Source organism: Cebus imitator, unplaced genomic scaffold (assembly GCF_001604975.1).
Source record: "Cebus imitator isolate Cc_AM_T3 unplaced genomic scaffold, Cebus_imitator-1.0 Scaffold64, whole genome shotgun sequence".
NCBI classification, from domain to species: Eukaryota; Metazoa; Chordata; class Mammalia; order Primates; family Cebidae; genus Cebus; species Cebus imitator.
Window position 1 is genome coordinate 1,201,287 of NW_016107379.1, and position 20,659 is coordinate 1,221,945.

Below are 20,659 nucleotides of genomic sequence, written 5' to 3' on the forward strand. Positions count from 1 at the left end.
CTTTTGAATGGGTTTGTTTTTTTTTTGTAAATCTGTTTTAGTTCTTTGTAGATTCTGGATGTTAGCCCTTTGTTAGATGTGTAGATTGCAAAATTTTTTTCCCATTCTGTTGGTTGCCGGTTCACTCTAATGACTGTTTCTTTTGCTGTGCAGAAGCTATGCAGTTTGATTAGGTCCCATATGTCTATTTTGACTTTTGCTGCCAATGCTTTTGGTGTTTTGGTCATGAAGTCTTTGCCTACGCCTATGTCCTGAATGGTTTTGCCTAGATTTTCTTCTAGGGTTTTTATGGTGTTAGGTCTTATGTTTAAGTCTTTAATCCATCTGGAGTTAATTTTAGTGTAAGGTGTCAAGAGGGTGTCCGATTTCTGCTTTCTGCACACAGCTGTCCAGTTTTCCCAACATCATTTATTAAACAGGGAATCCTCTCCCCATTGCTTGTTTTTCTCAGGTTTGTCAAAGATCAGATGGTTGTAGATGCTTGGTGTTGCCTCCAAGGCCTCTGTTCTGTTCCATTGGTCTGTATCTCTGTTTTGGTACCAGTACCATGCTGTTTTGATTACTGTAACTTTGTAGTATAGTTTGAAGTCCTGTAGTGTGATGCCTCCAGCTTTGTTCTTTTTGCTTAGAATTGACTCGGCTATGAGGGCTCTCTTTTGGTTCTATATGAAGTTTAAGGTGGTTTTTTCCAGTTCGGTGAAGAAGGTCATTGATAGCTTAATGGGGATAACGTTGAATCTGTAAATTACTTTGGGCAGTATGGCCATTTTCATGATACTCATTCTTCCTAACCATAAGCATAGAATGTTTCTCCCCTCTCTTATTTCATTGAGCAGTGGTTTGTAGTTCTCCTTGAAGAGGTGCTTTACATTCCTTGTTAATTGTGTTCCTAGGTATTTTATTCTCTTTGTAGCAATTGTGAATGGCAGTTCGTTCTTGATTTGGCTCTCTTTAAGTCTGTTACAGGTGTATAGGAATGCTTGTGATTTCTGCCCGTTGATTTTGTATCCTGAGACTTTGCTGAAGTTGCTTATCAGTTTAAGGAGATTTTGGGCTGAGACAATGGGATCTGCTAAATATACAATCATGTCGTCTGCAAATAGAGACAATTTGACTTCCTCCTTTCCTAATTGAATACCCTTTATTTCTTTTTCTTGCCTGATTGCTCTAGCTAGAAATTCCAAGACTATATTGAATGGGAGTGGTGAGAGAGGGCATCCTTGTCTAGTGCCAGATTTCAAGGGGAATCCTTCCAGTTTTTGCCCATTCAGTATGATATTGGCTGTGGGTTTGTCATAAATAGCTTTTATTATTTTGAGATACCTTCCATCAGCACCTAGTTTATTCAGGATTTTTAGCATAAAGGGCTGTTGAATTTTGTCAAAGGCCTTCTCTGCATCAATTGAGATAATCATGTGGTTTTTGTCTTTGGTTCTGTTTATGTGGTGAATTACGTTTATAGGCTTGTGTAAGTTGAACCAGCTTTGCATTCCCAGGATGAAGCCTACTTAATCGTGGTCGATAAGCTTTTTGATGTGCTGTTGCAATCAGTTTCCCAGTATTTTATTGAAGACTTTTGCATCTATGTTCATCATGGATATTGGCCTGAAGTTTTCTTTTCTTGCTGAGTCTCTGCCGGGTTTTGGTATCAGGATGATGTTGGTCTCATAAAATGATTTGGGAAGGATTCCCTCTTTTTGGATTATTTGGAATAGTTTCAGAAGGAATGGTACCAGCTCCTCTTTGTATGTCTGGTAGAATTTGACTGTGAACCCATCTGGACCTAGGCTTTTTTTTGGGTGTTACGCTCTTAATTGCTGCCACGACTTTTGCCCTTGTTATTGGTCTATTCAGCGTTTTGACTTCTTCCTTGTTTAGGCTTGGGAGGATGCAGGTGTCCAGGAATTTATCCATTTCTTCCAGGTTTACTAGTTTATGTGCTTAGAGATGCTTGTAATAATTTCTCATGATGGTTTGGATTTCTGTGGAATCTGTGGTGACATCTGCTTTAACGTTTTTTATTGCATCTATTTGATTATTCTCTGTTTTCTTTTTTATTAATCTGGCTAGTGGTCTGCCTATTTTGTTGACCTTTTCGAAAACCCAGCTCTTTTAAAAATATGTCTTTCATAAATTAGATCAACAGTAAATAAACTCATACCTTAAAACTGAAGGTTGTGGGAGAAATTTCAAATACACCATTTTGAATTTTTTTTTTAACCTTGCAAAATGAGCTGATAAAAATTCTTAAGAAAATACTACTTTTGACCTGATGATTTAAAAGCACACAAAATATATAAAGCCATTGTTTCCTAATTTTTAAAAAGATAAAACCCCTAAAGTAGGTAATATTTCAAACCTTGTGTTCACAAGGGAAAATACAATTTTTCCATTTTTAATCTTTTCTCAGACCCTTTTTGAAACTAAAACATTTAATAGAACACCAATTTCATCTTTACTAGCAAACTTAAGATTTTCCAATTATTTCCTCTGCAAATTAGTATACTTTTTTCCTGCATAATATTTTTAAGAAATCATTTCAAAATATTTAATATTAGGATATATGTTGCCATTAACTTAGTAGCTCAATTTAACAACTCTAAATGATTTTATATGCAAAATAGTCAAAGTATTTAATCTAAAGTATGGCATATAAATTCATGAATTCACCTGATAAGAGCTTTTTCTCCAAAGTATTCTCCTTTCTGCAGTGTTTTTATCAGCTGTGGTTGATCGTGGCCTTCTGTACTCTGTGTTACTTTTACCTAAACAAGGTTAAACAATACGAAGAGAAAGAGAGAAAAGAAAAAGGAGAACCTGAATACACATTTATTCAACCAAACCCTCCAGACCTATATAAACTTGATCAAGGAAAAAAGACAACACTTTGTTTTGATTTTACAGTAATTAGGACAATTTACCTACACTCAGCCCATTTTGATGGATGTGGGAAATCCTATGGTCTAATGTGATCAAATAACTCTACCCTCTGTAAGAGGAAAATTCATCATCTAAACCCCACCTTCTAAAGTTAAATTTTAAATATGAATCCAGTGATTCCTTCTGAGAGATCCACAAAGCAAATAATAACGGTCCTGTGAAAAAATTTTCTATTTCAAAAAGTCTAATAGAGTTGACAAAAATTAATTGAAAGTAAGGGTTAGTATCAGTAGTTCTAAGTCTGGTAGCAATAGATTGACTGGCTGAATCCTGTGTACCCCCTAAAACTGAATGCAAACTGTTGACTGAAGAAGGGCCTACAACTTTCATGGACATCTCAAAGCAATCTCTTGCCCAGGAAGGCTTAAGAATACCCCACCCAGCAGGGCCAAACAGCAAAAGCCTTGTTTGTGGCTAGAGCTATTCCAATTCAACATGGTAGCAAGTGTTGCTTCAAGATAAATATAAATTGTTTGGCACTTATGTATATCATGATGAATTAAAATTTCAAAAATAAATGCCATTTTTTATGAGTAAGAATTCTTTCAAAGTATGGCATCTAGGTTGGGAAAAAATGACCAGAAGTAGTTCTAAGTGTTGAAGAGTTTCAGAGGTTCGAAACTATTTTGTTCATGTTTTTCCTTTACTTGGGGCCAAATTCAAAGTTCAACCACAATCCGGTTTACAAATGGCAATGCCTCACTCCCTGATGATAAGCTCTTCCATAGAAGAGAAAACATATGTAAAGATCTGACATTTTATACACACAGGTGCTCAAGAATTGACCCTTCAATATTTCACTAATGCTTTTCATCTCTAAGGAACACTGTTGAGTCAACATTGGAACAACTGGTAACATGTTATCCATTCAACATCTAGATAAAGAAAAAGACTTATTGTACGTGTTAGTATAAATTTTACACCAGCATCTAAATTCACTTGAGCTTTTTTCTATCAGTTGAAATTCTGAGCCATATTGGTTCTATAAAATTGATACATAATTGTTACTGTCTTCAATTGCTGAATTCATTCTCTACCTGCTACCTGTCATATTTGTTGGATGAGAAAATATTCTAGTACTGATCTGGAATCTGGGGATGATTAAGAATCACATATTCATAGCTAGAAGGAACCTTATAAATAATCCAGCCATCTCATACACAATTAAGCTAGGTCTCCTCCCCCCACCCCAAAAAAAAAAAATCAAATGACCTATGTAGCATCACTAAAAAGTTATTATCTCTTAGAGGGTCCTGTGGCTTCCATTCCAGACCCAGTGTTCAAACAGAACTGCATGGTACTCTACTGGTAGAAGCTCCTTTATCTGTCCACAGTGGAGAACTTACTTTGCAATGCAAATCATAGTTGAGCGTATGGCAAACTGATTTAAAATATCCTTTTGATTTAGTAAACTTTAACTAGTAGTTACCTTTCCTTTTGCCAAAATGAAAAAGGTACTTCCTTCCTCTCCCTCTCTAATGATGTAATCTCCTTTGTCATAATATTCCTATTGAAATGAGAGAGAAATGTTAGATCAAGTGGAGACATGCAACTGAAGACATAAAGAAAGCAGAACTCTTTTCGTCTTTGAAATGAGTATTTCACGTGTTTTTTTTGTTTGTTTGGTTGTTGTTGTTGCTGCCTATTGTAACTGTGAGCTTTTCTTACATTGCAGTCATAAACTGTAGAAAAGTAATGAGACTTTTGCTTTATTATCTGCAGTTAGGTTCCTTTTTTTCTTTCATAGAGTAAATTCACCTGGAATACTGAATTCGAGGCATGAAGTCCAAAGATATAAAGAGAAATGAGAACCTGACAACAATCACTGGCTATCACCTGTATAATCTAAATATAAACTGTTTGGTGATCAGCAACATTCTAAAAATTAAGTCTGGGGTCTAGAAAAAGAAAAAGTGATTATATAATATCCCCAATGGATATTAGGAACATTACCATTAATTTCTAATTCCTTGAAAAGCAACTTCTAGGAAGATTCTACATTCACAGTAGGTAGCTCTGTCATCATACTATATCCAAAGGTTTGTCATCATAAAACATTGACATTAGAATTTTTTAATGTAAATTCTATTATTTGATGTAAATTTATCCTCATGAAATCTCAAATTATTGCATATTTCTTTTTATTTATTAACATCTGTTTCTCTCATATGTGTTTGTGTGATTAGAAGATTCTCGAGGAGGGAAAAATAATCTGTTTATCTGTCAAACCAAGAGAGCAACTAAATATCCTAGAAAACAAAAGACAGATTAAACTGTTCACCTCTACTTTGCTTTAATTTGAGCTTGCCTTAAAGTCACAGAACCAAAAGGATCTCTTAATTATTCATACAAACAAAAATGTCTTCTTTAATTTTTAAAAACGACATAACTAACCACATAATTACTCTCTCTTGTTTTTGATTTAGATTTGAAAATAAATTCCTAACTACTTTTGTTTCTGTTGTTTTTCAATACTTTCTTGATCATTTACACTTCTGTAATCAATAGTACTCCTAATACTAATAAACATGCCTTTTATTTTCATAACACTGTGTACATTTTATAAGACATGTCAATATCTCATGGAAGGAAGTATAATATTTTTGGAGTGAAAAGTACTTTGAAGCCAAACAGATCTATATTCAAATCTCAGTTTACAATAATTTTTACTTTCCTTAAACCATAAAATTAAAATAACAACACTTATCTTCAAAGATTTAGGAAAGTGCATTAGTTTTTTATTGCTGCTGTAACAACCACAGACTTGGTGGCTTAGAGCCACACCCTTTTATTATTTACAGTTCCTGTGAGTCAAAAAGTCTAGTCACAGTGTTGCTCAGTTAGATTTCTCAATTAGGGTCTCTCAGGACTGAGCTCAAGGTATCAATAGGGTCTATATCATTCTGGAAGCTCAGGGGAAAATTCACTTTCAAGCTCATTCAGGTTGCTGGTAGGATTCACCTGCAGGATAAGATCCCACTTCCTTACTGACTGACAGTGGGAACTGCCCTTGAGGTCTCTCCCATCCCTGCAGAGGGCCCTCTCCATCTCAGAACCAGGGATGGCACGTCCAATTCTTACCCACAGAGTCTCTCTGGATTCCACCTCTGCTGCATCTCTCTGACTCCAACCAAAGCCAATTCTATGCTCATGTAGCTATATTCAGACCACCTAGCCAATCACAATAATCCATTTTAAAGTCCCAAACTTTAGGCATACCATTAAAGTCCCTTTTGCCAAGTAATATAATTTATTCATTCATTCCAGGGATTCAGATCTGGATATCTGGAAGGGGCTTGGGTGGGGTGGGGGACCATTCTGCCTACTACAATAAGCCAATGAAAGGTAATGTTGTCTGAAATATTAGGAGCATCTAAAACATAGTAAATGTAAAATCAATAGCTGCTATATTAAGGAGTATGACAATGATTTGCTCCACTGTTTCCTACATCTTCTGGACCTCTGTTTCCTTTTCTGTAAAATCAAGATTGTATTTACTACTATACCTAATGTTGTTTGAGGACTAATTAAGATGGTGTATCTAAAGTACCTGATGGAACATTAGTACACCCCAGGTACCCAGTGACTTTTAATCTTGTGAAAGAGGCTGTGAGCTGGTCATGACAGTCTTCCAGAGGAATATATGAGTGTCCAGGTAACTTACACTTGCCAGCCTTCTACTATTAGCTATGGCTATGTGATGAACTTTTACCTAAAAGTATCTGAGTGGAAGGGATCTGTGACACTTCCACACCAAGCCCATGCACACTTTATGCATGTGTCTTTACACTGTTTCCCCAATTATAATGGCATGGCCCACACAAACCTGGAAAACCACTTGTTGAAAATGGCAGAGTAGTCATCAGCTTGGGTTCCCGAATGACTGTGTGGAGCCAATTGGGACCATCTTCCCTGGACAGTTATGTGAGCAAAAGACAAACTTCTATTTCACTTAAGCAATGATATTTGGAGTTTCTTTGCCTCATAGTTTGCTTATTCAAACTCTTCATCCCTTCTCAGTTTTAGCTTTATCACAAACCTTGACTATATGCAAGTGTGATTTTGAGGTGGAGATGACTATGACCCTTATGGGATGATCCTGATCCCACAGTCCAGCTGTCTTCACCATGTAGCTAGCATTCAATGTTCTTTGCTATAACTGCTGGGATTGTGTTAGCTGTTCCTATTTCAGACAGTCTGCTCTTCAAGCTTTCCTGTTCCCATCACAACTTTAGTCCTTATTACCCGCAGGGAGCAGAAGAAACACGAAGTATTTCTCAAGTGTTGTTAGGCTGTTCTTCAGTTATTATAAACCTTTGATGTGTGCAGAGGTGTGGCTTTAATTCCTGACAACTGGATAAATTCAAAGTAGGGAAAGCTTGAAAGGGGGCACTGAGGAAGAGCTTTGTTATTTTTCAAGGGACAACCTTCCTAGTGGCATTTTTTTTCCATGGATGATTCTTTGTCACCCAAAACCATGGGAGGAAGATAAATAATACCTCCCAGTGTGTTGACAGTAGTTTCACAGATCAGAAAAGGCTGTGGAAATAGGTCAGACCAAAAATATATAGTGGTAAGTACTGACTGTGATGCCAGACTGCCCAGTGTTTGTCAACTGGGGAGTGCAACCAGTCAAACCAGGGTAGTCACTGAGACCAAAAAGAGAAATGCAAATAGTGTGGTTATTGTCTTTGTGGTTACATTGCAAAAGTGTCCCTTAGAGGACCAAGAAGCCATAGACCCTATCCTGCAGAGCAATGGTTTTCAAGCATTTTTTACTCTGACCAACAGTAAGAAATACATTCTGCATGTACACCCAATATACATACAAGAGCATGTACACATATTTACACAAAATCGAAACATTTTTCAAAATAATACTTCTACTTACTATTCTGATTTTTAAAATATTCCCCTAAATTGGTTTCATAACCTGGTAACAAGTTGTAACCCATTTTTACTGTAAACAAAATGTTCATTCTGTGATTATCTAGCAAAATGCTAGAGGCTGCATATCTATAAATACAATATATAAGACCAAAGGAAATTCCAAAGTGACAAAGGATGAAGACAAAGAAGGAGGATGATGACTTCCCTAGAGTCTTTAATTTGCAGCTAGAAATCTTTACAAGTATCTTGCATAAAGAAAATAAAATCATCATTAGAAAGAAGTATTGGAAGTACTGATAATATACAACCAGATGTACACACACACACACCCCTACTTCTGTGCATTGTGTGACTATGTGCTCAAGTTTGCTGTTTAAAAAATTGTTTATGGTTATTTATGTTGTTAGTAATCTTTGTTTTCCATAGATGATAGTTTAGAACACCTCAGAAATTTTGAAGCAAGCACAACTGCATCAGGTGGACCCAGTCAGCCATTTAGGCTTACAGTGCCTGACTGGTTATTTACAAAGAACCAGATACTACAAAATGAAAACAAACAGAAGTTATTCCTATTTGGGTAAGCCAATCAGATAGAATTCTATGATTTCAATGTTGAAAGAGCTCATAGAGACATGGCCCACCACTCCATTATTTTGTAGATGTGGAGATGACATACTAAAGCTCACCACAATTAATTGACAGCTGGTAGAGTAACAGAGGTAGAACCACAAACCCTAATCTCCAGATTTTGGACTAGTGAATTTTCTACAACACCTGGCTGCCCCACCTTTAGCTCAATGGCTCATAAACTGTAGCAAAATCTAAAATTATTTCAACTTTCTTATAGCTCTGGATTTAACCATTAAGATGACAGGGAAAAAAAAATCCTGGTTTATGCAAGTGTTGATAAGGACTACAAGAAAAACTAGACTTTTCAAAAGTGATTAAAAATGGAAAATTCTCAAATAAAGAGGCAGATGGTTGCAAACTCTAAACACTTATAACTAAACCAGTGCCTCATAGACTTTAACATGCATAAAAATCCCACCATTCGAGTGTTAAGTGTGGATCTGAGGGTCCCAACTTGAGTTTCTGATTCAGTAAGTGTGGGGTGGTGCTTGGGAATATGCCTTCTCATCAGCACCGTGGGCAATATAACTAATAAGGGCAAAGGGCAAGGGTGTTCCACACTACACAGCTCCAGCTTTGTGAAAGATGGCAGGTCAGAGTCGTGGTGCAAAAGGCCACTGGGTCAAATACCAAAGCACTGTGACTAACAGGTGATTTTACAATGAATCACAATGTTCGTAACTCAGGAGGATGGCACAGTCAAATCTGATGCTTAGTGGATTCATCACCATGTGTGGGAGCAGAAACTACTTCCACTTTTTTCTTCCACACTGCACAACTGCCAGGTGCATAAGTCACATTATTATTTTCATTGACATTAATCTTTACACTCCATTCTGAATCTGTATCATGCTTTTCTGTTTTCATTAGTTAACTCTTAATGAACTCTAGTATGTTGGTGTTATTCCCACCTTGTTTCCTATCAGAACACAAGAAGAAGCTTAAAGGCAATGGCTGCCTCTATAACAAAATGATCTGAGTGATTTAAGCTAAAGCAAGAAATGCTATTGGAACATTGCACAATCAGGGCCGTTTGTTGTAGGAGTTCAACCATCTAAGTTTCAACAAACACATCAGATCAACTGCTTGGTGATGGGAAATTTTGATTCTCCCTTCCCTACCCCCTGCTACATCAAAACTCCCAAATCAACTCCTAAACTGCATGACAAATTTAGCCTGTTTTTTTTTTTGGTTTTTTTTTTTTTTTGGTTTTTTTTTCCCAAAGATTATCAGGCCAGTTTGTGGGGCAGCTGGTCCTAGAACTCTGGACACTGTCGAAACTGATGGATTAGTGATTGGCTGTTGTCAGGAACAAGTTGATGGATCATTAGTCCAAGCTATGCTGGTAAATCACATGCTTTTCTTAGAGCTAAATAGATCACATTACTCCCTTGTTAATCACTTTCGCATTTGAGAATTTTCACACATCACAGAGACACATTTGTTTGCCAGGTATGAATAAAGAGCCCTTTATAAACAGTGCTACTGTCTGCAAATGCTGAGATACAGCAAATCCTTTCCAGGGTGTTTGAAAAGATGAGATTTTCGAATTTGAAGTGTGTGTTAATTACTACTGGATTTAAGCCCCCATCTATATATTCTGTAGCAATTACTGTGGCTGCTATAAATATGTCTAATTTACCATTTATTTTTAATGATACAAAATTTTTGTATTGGCTATCAGCACAGAATTCCCTTCTGGTGAATCTACCCTATTAGTATCATATTAAAAGCATATTCCTGTGGTTAACAAAAAAAAAAAAAAAAAAAACCTGGGGCCTCTCCAGTTTAAAATAAAAAAAAAGCCCTTAGAAATTAGGATGAATTATTAATTTGTAACATCTGTGATTTGGTTATGTTACAATGGGAGACTCCCAAGAGATGCAGGGTAAGCAATCTTTTTGAAAATGACTTCATATCTGAACCCCCGGGGCCACAAGGGCAGGCACTGTGTCATCATGGTCTGTCCTTGATAAACTGATGGGTAGGTTCCATGAATTGTAAATGGAAACATTGCTGGTGTCACTTACACTTAAGGATAAAATGGTCCCCACTCCCTGCTTGACAGATATTAGTTACATTGTATATTGTGATTGACAGAGGCATGAATCTGTCAACAATCAGCCTAGCAGGGTTTTCAGGGTTTTTTTTCCTCCTACTGAGAACAGCTTTATAAAAGCTTAAATTCTATATGTGACTCCTTTACTATTCCTTACCTCTTTTAAATTCCATAAAAGCCATCTGGGTTTCAATGAAATTGACCCCCCCAAAAAAGTTAAAGGACTTATTTGCTTTGAATTTTAATCTCTGAAATCTGAAGAAGTTTTCACAAAATGCATATCGTTGGAATCCAAGGTACATGTTGTAAAAGCATTATTCATAAAAAGACTTGACTAGTCTTGGACTAAAACCAACCATCTGGGTGATGCCTAAAATGAGTTTTTGAACACATTCCAATATGCCGTTTCCCCCTAGATGTTAAAATAGATAAAGTGCTTCTTAAGTACAGTTTTTAAAATGTGTTTTTGTAGTCTAGAGTGTTCAAGCAGAAAGTGTTTCACAGCCTGACTCAGAGGCTTGCCACCAAAAGGACCAACATACCCTTTCTCTGTTCCATTTCCTAATTATGCATCAGTGACTCCTTTATACTATGAAAACTCTGTAAGGGATTGTGGTGTTAGTTGTAGAAAATCAAATGCTTCTTGAGTAAGGCAGCTTCGTTTTATAAGATATACTAAAAAGATTAAAATATGTAAATCAAATTTCACTTTACACATGCAAATCCAATTTCCTTTTATACATCTAAAGACTTTAAACCTTTCTCTGCCCCTTAATGCATCATGAGTTGGCTTAAGATTTTTCACCACAGAAAAAGGCTCTTGGTCTTTGTAAACTGTGCTCTAGCATCTTTTTCTTATTTATTTAATGTTAATAATATAGCTAAATTCTAATATCTTCTAATGAAATTTATTTTTTACTTCAAAATTTCTTACCACTTCCAAGCAGTCAATAATCTTGGTTAATTTATCTTCAGGTAAATTCTTCAGCAAGGATACACTTCAAATATAAAAAGAAACCTTCAATTATCTTCCTGAATTAAACTATAAATACATATATGTAAATTCTAAAATCTTTACATACATTTAAAAAATATAATGCACTTTGATTCTTCCAAAGTAAATGTCCAAATTACTGAAAACACAGCAATAACTGCATTTCACATACATTGGAAATTATAGATATGTAATCACAGACATGTGCCAAAGGCAAGTAAATGAAAATAGTAAGATACCAGACAGGAGAAAAAAAAATTACATTTTGTCTATTTGGTGAAAAAAAAATTTACATTTGTTGTCAGTTTTCAAAGTGAATTGCATTTGGAAATTTGTTGCTCTCCACATCTCAATATATCTTTTATTAGTTTATGCAAGGAGCTCTGCTTCCAGTGGAGAATCCGATTTTTGTCTAAATCCTTGTAATTAAATAAGGACTGAATCCGGGGGTGCGAAGGAACATGAAAATTGACATTGAAATGATCTCTGATTATTAGTCATACTGTACTGTCTTTGAAAATTAATGACAGCCAGAGGCATGGATGAACTTCAGAAATAGGCTAAATCAAGCTATAAGCAACATTATAAAGGACACCAAGGGAATGATCACTAAACTTCAGAATGCAGATACCCCCAAGGAGAGGAGGAGGAAGAGACAGAAATAACATGGGGAAGTACATAAGAACTTCAACAACTGCTTTCTCTTCCTTAGGCTGGGCAGTAGCTTCACAGGTGTTCATTTTGTTGACATAACTTACATATGTACTATATATCACATAGAATATCACATACGTCATAATAAAAAATGTATGTGGAAAAAAATAACATACTGTATATTGTGAAACAAAGATTACTGTATTCCCCTAATTATATATCACCATAGATGAAATGGTAAAAGAGTCAGTCAGAACTTGTCATTAACACAGACTATCATAAAAGTTTTACTTCTGGTCCAAACAGGGATCTATAACACCAGTGAAAATTAACTGTTATAAACCTAGCACCTTTGGAGGTTGGTGGGAAAAGAGATACAAGAAAATATCTTTTCTCTGTCTCCTCTCTAGGAAGGCAAGAATCAGGTTTATCCTATTCCTACAATATTTAGTGCCTGCTAATAAGTATTAGTTAAATGAATGAAATAACAAAAGGAGGGAAGGAAAAAATAGTATTAATAGTAAATTACCTGAGCTTTTTTCACTAAGAACATGGTAGACTCCAAGGGAATTAACTGCTATGCATCTAAGTTACTGAGGTACAGAATAATTCATAAAATGAGTATGTTCTAAGTCCCTGTCATCATGACAAGTATAGTAATATTTTTAGCAAGTCAATTTGCTACAAATAATAGTAATTTGGGAGATGGTGTGACTATGCAAATAAGAAAGTCTCAGGTAAAGCAAATAAGGGTAATAAAATTAATTTTACTACTATTCTAAGCAAAGAATTTTTAGAAAGCTTGTCCTTCGGCTAACCACTTTCAAATTTCAAATGCCTTTCAAAGCCAACTGAGCAACTCAATGAATAGTTTTGGTTTTTTGCACATTTTTCTATGCTGTACACTGTGGCTCCATGAATACAAGGGCAAAAACTAGCAGCAGATGTAAATAGGTGTATAATGCTAATGGAAATTAAATATAGTTTTTGGTATGCACAGCCATTCACTGCAAGCAACGTTACTTTGGTTTAGTCATGTGGAAAATGCTTACATGAGAGAAGCTATAGTAAAATAATTATTCTGATAAAACCAACATATTCACAATATGGCAATTCCACTGTCTGCACTTTCTCCCAATGTATTATTCTTACCTTCTGAGGAAGTTTCTGTATTGTTCATCTCTAGCTTGGGCTGTTCTCCTCATTATATTCTGGAATACCTCTCGATCTAGTGCCCACGTTTTAACATTGGTAATAGCTTTAGAAAAATCAAGAAAACAATAGAACATCTAGTACCGCATTGTGAAAACATTCCAAAATATAAATCAATAAATTTGTTATATATTCTTACAAAATGATATTTTTTGGAAAATGCTTATTTAAACATACAAATGAAGGAGACAGCAAAATAAATAGTGAGCAATTTTATAAATCATTTTGGCCTTGAAATACACCATTATTTGGAAATGACTAGCAAAAAATGTCCTTTCTAATTGTGTTATAGTTAGAATGATATTCAAATTAGTTTGCAATTCCCAATTATCCACTAGATCATCAGGATGTACTCTAGAATTCCTGCTGTGATACAAGAGAAAGCCAGTCAATTTGTAGCGTAATAGGAGAGTGATGTCACAAACAGATGATTGAAAGCTAAAGATATCTGTGTGTATGTGTGTTTTTTAATGTGTCTTTTTATGTTGTTCAGACACTATTGCTAAAGAAGCTACATATTATTTAAGAATCTCTACAGTTACTTTTGTGTAAAATGCGTACAAATTACTTGAAAGAGACTATAAAAGAAAGTTTTTGAGACAATTTTTTTTACAGGAAAGACTTAAAGGCAAGTATAAAATTTAAAAAGAAAGTGGGGCAGAAGTGGTGGCTCTTAAAAAGCTAGATGAAATTGTGGTTGTATAATTTTTTTAAAAAAAGAATAATCAATGTCTACAAAATAGGTTAAAACCCAAAGCTCTGGATTACCAAACTTTAAATTGGAATCATCGTGATATTCTTGTTAGAAATACAAGATCCCTGGGCTCCATTGCCAGAGACTCTGATTCAGGTTGGGAGTACAGCCCCAGAATCTACATTTTTATCAAATACCTCAGCAAAGCTAACACATATAACCCAGTCCCAAACACTGAAAAACATCATATATATGTGTTTCTGAGATCATTTCAATGTCAATTCCCATGTTCCTTCTCACCCTCGGACTCAGTCCTTAATTACAAGGGTCTAGGTTGCTGTAAAGTCAATAAAACAGAAATCTAAAGAAAAGCAAATAAAGTAATCCAATCCCAAAGTCATTCATGAAAATTCTAATTACTCTAATTCTTATTCCTTTTGATATATATACATTTTCATTGGTTTCATTAATTTTTCTGGCTTATAATATGGTCAGAATCTCATTAAGACTGGCTAGAAAGCAAACATTCTTGATGAGCCAAAGGCATAAGTCTATACAGTAAAATGTGAAGTGGCAATTAAAGCAAAGATTGGAATCAGTCACCTTAAAGCCATTGTTTTTGGCAGAAAAAACCTTTTTATATTTATTTTGTATTTAATTTAAAGTTCTGGGATACATGTGCAGGGCATGCAGGTTTGTTTCACGGATAAATGTGTGCCATGGTGGTTTGCTGTACCTATCAACCCATCACCTAGGTATTTAGCCCCGCATACATTAGCTATTTATCATGATGCCCTACCCCCCCACCCCTCCCCATCAGACTCCAGTATGTGTTGTTCCCTTCCCTGTGTCCATGTGTTTTCATTGTTCAACTCCCACTTATAAGTGAGAACACGCAATGTTTGGTTTTCTGTTCCTATGTTAGTTTGCTAAGGATAATGGCTTCCAGATCCATCCATGTCCCTGCAAAGAACATAATCTCTTTCTTTTTTATGGCTGTGTAGCATTCCATAATGTGTATGTACCACATTTTCTTTACGCAGTCTATTGCTGTCATTTGGGTTGATTCCATGTCTTTACTGCTGTAAATAGTTAAAAGTCATTTTATATTTTATACACAGGTATCCAGAAAAGTTCTCTTTATCTTAAATTATATAGGAAAATGCTGCAATATAAATCCCTTAATAGGCATAGCATTTATATTATAAGAACATATGGAGTAAAATAGGAGAAAAGAAGACTCTGGATCAGGGTGCAAATGTGACTGAACTAGATTAACTTTAACATGGCACAACAATTCAGAGATAGATCATTTCCTCTTTTATTACCTTTAACAGAGGCAGTCCTTGTACAGTTGTATAAAATGGCAAGCTCCCCAAATGTGGTCCACATAGGGATGGATGACAGCAACTTCTCCCCCTGGAACACCTCTAGTCGACCCTCTATCAAGTAGAATTTTTAAAACACCCACACAAATAATCAAAATCCATGTAGATACCATAAATTAGAAAAATAAAACAATCATAAAGTACACAAAGTATACAGGTAAGATATTTTATGATTCTCATTATAATATACCAGTTAAAAGCACAGAATGAAACAACCTCTGCCACTTACTATTAGCTGGGTCATCTTGAGAAACTTACTCTATCTGTCTGAAGTTCCTCATTGACAATGAGGACAATAATAATAATTATTATTATTATTTGACAGTGGTGAGAATGAAAAAAGTTAATATAGGTAAGTAACTTAGAACAATGACTAGTGCATGGTAAATGCTGTGTGTTGGCCATCATTAATATTATTATTTTACAATGTTCTTTTCCTGAAGCAGCGGATGGCAAGTGTTTTGTTTAAAATTCATTATAACCTATGAGAAACGTAATACATGAAACTATTTCTTTTTTATGAGGAGCTCAACAATCACTGTATGTCTTAAAAACACAGAGCAGTTACTCATACTGATGGAATGACAATCTGTCATAACCAGTAAGCAGATCAGCCCTGGAATCAGACTGCCTGGCTGTGTCCTAATTCAACTTGTTTTTGCCTATGTGACCTTGGGCGAGTTGCTTCGTAGCACCTCAATTGTTATCCAATCTCTCATTTATTTAAATGTAATATATAATAGTTACAAATGAAAATCACTAAGAAGAGCGTTTGGCACTTATTTTTACCTAGGCAAGGATTGGAGGAAGGGAGAGGCAGAACTGTGCAACCCCTTCACTATTTTTTTGCATGGGCAGCTTGACTCTTCTTTGGCTTTGAACAAATACAAACAAAACTTTAACCAACTAAAAGCATAAGCTAAAAAGATGTAAGTTCTCAGAAGAAAAAAAAATGGTGGGGCAATGTCTCCTTTCCGTAAAGAATTAGTCTTTCCTTTTCCTAATTCACCGCTAAGCAGCTCTGGGTCATCTCTGTCCATCCACTCATTCAGCAAAACTGATCTGACTACCTATGTTGTGCTGAAAACTGTTCCAAGTGTCAAAGCCATAGAGAGGACAAAAGAGAAAACATACTTAGTCTGATATAATTTATATTAGCAAGGAAAAAAACCACTCAGTTGTGGCTCCAAATCCTACAGGTTAGACATGCAATTTAAAATTTCTCATTATCTAAATTCTATTCTATCAAAGACACTTAGTGGTAGTGTCCAGTTGATATCATGAATCTTAATGTATTTCAAGTTTTTTTTCTTGAAATTGGTTACAGCTCATGGTACCTGAGCAATGCTGAAGGGTTATATGGAATACCAAAATTTTAAGCTAAATTTGCTTTTACTATTTGCTATTCATGCTATGTTTCATAAAGGAAATATTTTTAATTATAAAATTAATTTGCTCAACCGGATAATTAAACCAGGCAATTCAGTCCTTAGGTGACACTGTAATTAATTCAAATAAGAAACCTTCCAATTTTCATTTCCATGTGTGCCATAGTCCTGATCTCAACAGCTGTTTTGATACTGGCTTGTGTTCAACCTCTTCTCTCCCTGAGCCTTTCATCAGAACTACTTGGGAAGAGACAAGATAGGCTAACATCAGTATCTTATCCTCTCCTAGGAAGTTCCATAAATATTTGTTGACTTAATGACCCGTCTTCTCTTGCTGCAATACTCTAGTGTTGCTAAAACAGAAGTTAAAATGGCTAAGAGAAAAGTTGCAAGAGAGAAAATTTGTCCCTAAAAAATTGAAGGCTGGCTAAATTAAGACTATAACTCATTAGTTAAGTAGAATGATTATTTGTGAATGACTGCATAATTTTAAAGGTACCTACAAAGATATATATGGCAGATGATAAATAATCATAAAATTAGCATGTTCAAATAATCAAAGTATATAAAAACAAATTTTATATACTATAAATAGAATAATACATATTTATTAATTTGTTTAGATAGACAACTTTTGCCTCACACTTAAGGCCCCAAAGGAACAAGAATAAAAGCATTATTTTGATTATCAGGAACTATACTGCAAAATAAAAAGTATACCTCCATTTATTACTCCTTCTGCGTAAGCCAGTTTTACCTTTTTTCCCTAAAACTCAAAAAGTTGTGCCAGAATGTGACAAAATGTTCTATAACTTTAATCCCTGTTAAGATAATTTTTTTTGCTTTGATGTATAAAAAAGAAAAACACTGAATAGTCATTTTAAGATCTATATATCACAAAAATAAATCCTTTGCCTATCTAATCATTACAATCTTCCCAACATGTAAGCATGTTAAAATTATAGATAAAATAAACCATTTAAATGATTCTAAAAACACCAGTTTTAATTGTAAGACGTGTCATTTGATTTGTGTGTTGGCCAAATGTACCTAAATAATGTTTTTAAATCATTGGTATAAAACTAAAAAATTTTCCAGAACCAAAATAATAATTGTTTTCTTTTTTTCCTGGTGTATTATCTTAAAATGTTAACTTAAACAGCAGTATTTTGAATAAAAACACTTTTTGAGTGAGTGGTATTGTGATTAGAAGGATTCTTCAGTCAAATTGCCTACATGTGCATTTTATCTCCACTGCTTATGAGCTGTGTGACATTACTCTCTCTGAGACATAGTTTATGTTAGTAACTTGGAAAAACCAGAACTTGCCTTACAGGGTTGGTGAGAAGATAAAATGAGATCTCTCTATCAAGTGTTCAACAGGATACCTGATACATAAAAATCATTCAGCACATATCAAGTATTACCATCATCATGATTAGATCAATAATCTTGCTACTTCATGAATTCAATATGTTACATTTTCTACAAATAGAGCAACTAGTTTCACATTTTTATAAATGTTTGCAAAAATCATAATAGGCAAAATATTTATAATAACTGGAAAAATCTGTGGAACCCACCTGCCAGCACAAAGATATGGTTTCCTGGTTCTCCCTGCTTAATAATGTAACTCCCTTGCTGATAGTTTCTCCCATACATGCATTCCACCATGTCTTTGATCTGCTGAGGATCCAGTCTTTTCAGGAACTGATTTTTATTAAGGGCATCTGTAATGAGCTTCTTCTCACTGTATAATGGAAAGGAGATGTCAGTTAGAATGAATGAAAATCATGTTTTACTATTTAGATTCACTTTATTCTGATTCTTTATAATATTATCTACAAAATTTTAGCTTTCTAGCAAGGACATTTTTTTCTAACCCCACCAAACACTTCACCCTTATAACTACCATAACTTACATGAAAAACCTATGAAAATATTTTGAATATTATTCTGGTAGTCATTATGACACCAACATTATTATCACGCTTAACTGCCATCACCAAAAATGTAGGATTTCTCAAGATCCATAGATGCACTACTAATGGACATGGACATATGATTTTTTAGATGGAAAGCAAATCTCATGGATATAAAGGAGTTGTATTTAAGAGATTACAACACAGTCTTCACTCATTGATGTATTCATGTATGCATAGAGCCTATAGTACTAGTTATTTATATTTTATTTAATCCTCATTACCATATTATGAGATAATTACTATACCTATTTTATGAAGAAGTAGACTAAGAAGTAAGAAGCAACTTATTTTTCATGGGATTTAAAACTAAGTAGGTCAGTCTGAAGTCTGGGCTGCTTCCATTCCATCCCATTTTCTCTTCTAAGGGAAAAAGCTTCTAAGGGAGAAAGCTCTTGGGCCTTGTAGGTTTGATCAGCCATAGGTGGTGTTGGTGATAGTCTAGGTTTGACTAGGTTTTACTCTAGATATGTGTGAACTAGACAGAACTAACATTTCCAATCTCACAGCCCCATTCATTCCTCAAATTCAAGTTCTACTTGATATTTTTATAACTCTCTGCTTTATTTTGGAAAAGACGTAGCTCAAAATAGTTACCCAATCTTCATTAACATAAATTTAAAATATTTTAATTAAAATTCTTTATATATAGATATCATAAAATTATTGCGCCAAAAGAAAAGATGCTTTATGGGCTATGTCAGAATCCACAATATATTTAATCTTGATCAAAAAACTCAGCGTGATTTTGTAAATACTTTTTTTTCTGTATTTTTCATTCAAACTCTCTCAATTACTGTTTGGAAATTGGTGATCTTTTTCAAACAAAAAGTAAGATTTAATGAAATTAAATAATTCTTTCATGGCTTTATCCATCAGATTAGGCTGCATGAAGAAAACAGTATGAATTCTTGTACAAAGAAATTTCTTCTTCCCTCCACTGACTCAAAGCTATTCAAATTCTTTGAGTGCCTCCATAAATTTCATCTAATCTATTACCAAATCTTATCAATTCTCTTTACAAAGTATCACTGTTACCCATTTTATTTCCCATTTTCAAGGATGCCACCCCAGTCCAAGAACAAATATTAGGTCTGGACAACTTTCAAAGTTTCTTTTCTTGGATTTAAGCTTCTAGCTTATTTCCCTTAAATTCCATCTGTACTGTATTATCAGATTATTCTTGCTTAAAAAATAATCAAAAAATGAATTTCGTGCTCATCCCATTCATTTTTATTCACTAAAGTCAACTCACTTAATATATATTGAGAACATATCTTTTCTAGGTAATCCTCTTAGTACAGCTAGTAGAACTGAACAATATCAAGAAGCTCCAGCTTTCACAGACTTTATATGTTAGTATAATATTCCAGTCAGTGTTTCCTCAATGCCCACACATCCCAATTTTCCAAAGTATGTTCCAAGAAACACTGTTTCTCTAAAAGCAAAGTATGCTAAGTTTAAGCAACTTTGGAAATTTACAATGCACACTTTAAAGATTCAAAGAGGTCGGATCCAAGATGGCCGTTTAGGAACAGCTCAGGATCGCAGCTCCCAGTGAAAGCGCAGAGGGTGAGTGGACGCCGCGTTTTTATTGCCCACAGACTAGGAAATTCCCGGGTAAAGGAGCTCCACAGTCGCCAGCGCGGCTGTTTCGGCCAGCGCGGCCCGGCGCGGCTGCTTTGTCGGCGCCCCAGAGCCGCAGTTCTCCGTACAAAATACACCGGTCGGGGTGCCCTTTTGGCTGGCGATTGGAGCCACGGGAAGTCGCCCATTCGCCGGTTCAAAAAGGGGACTGAGCAGAGAACCAGGACAGTAGATTCCAGGG

The 20,659-nt window shown here is 35.1% G+C and overlaps 1 protein-coding gene across 3 annotated transcripts in view; it reads right to left on the reverse strand.

The window, feature by feature from the left end:
- Positions 1-20,659, reverse strand: part of PRKG2 (protein kinase cGMP-dependent 2) — a 121,064-nt gene that overhangs the window by 61,376 nt on the left and 39,029 nt on the right. For 2 of the 3 annotated variants that reach the window (XM_037739151.1, XM_017530203.2), the window contains exons 3-8: positions 18,433-18,599; positions 15,402-15,515; positions 13,320-13,425; positions 11,454-11,517; positions 4,370-4,447; positions 2,671-2,765 (exon numbers count right to left, since the gene is read on the reverse strand). In XM_037739151.1, coding sequence (XP_037595079.1) covers positions 2,671-2,765; positions 4,370-4,447; positions 11,454-11,517; positions 13,320-13,425; positions 15,402-15,515; positions 18,433-18,599 — 624 coding nt within the window. Of the gene's footprint in view, positions 1-2,670; positions 2,766-4,369; positions 4,450-11,453; positions 11,518-13,319; positions 13,426-15,401; positions 15,516-18,432; positions 18,600-20,659 lie in introns of those variants that run through there. The other variant, XM_037739152.1, reaches the window with a different exon arrangement.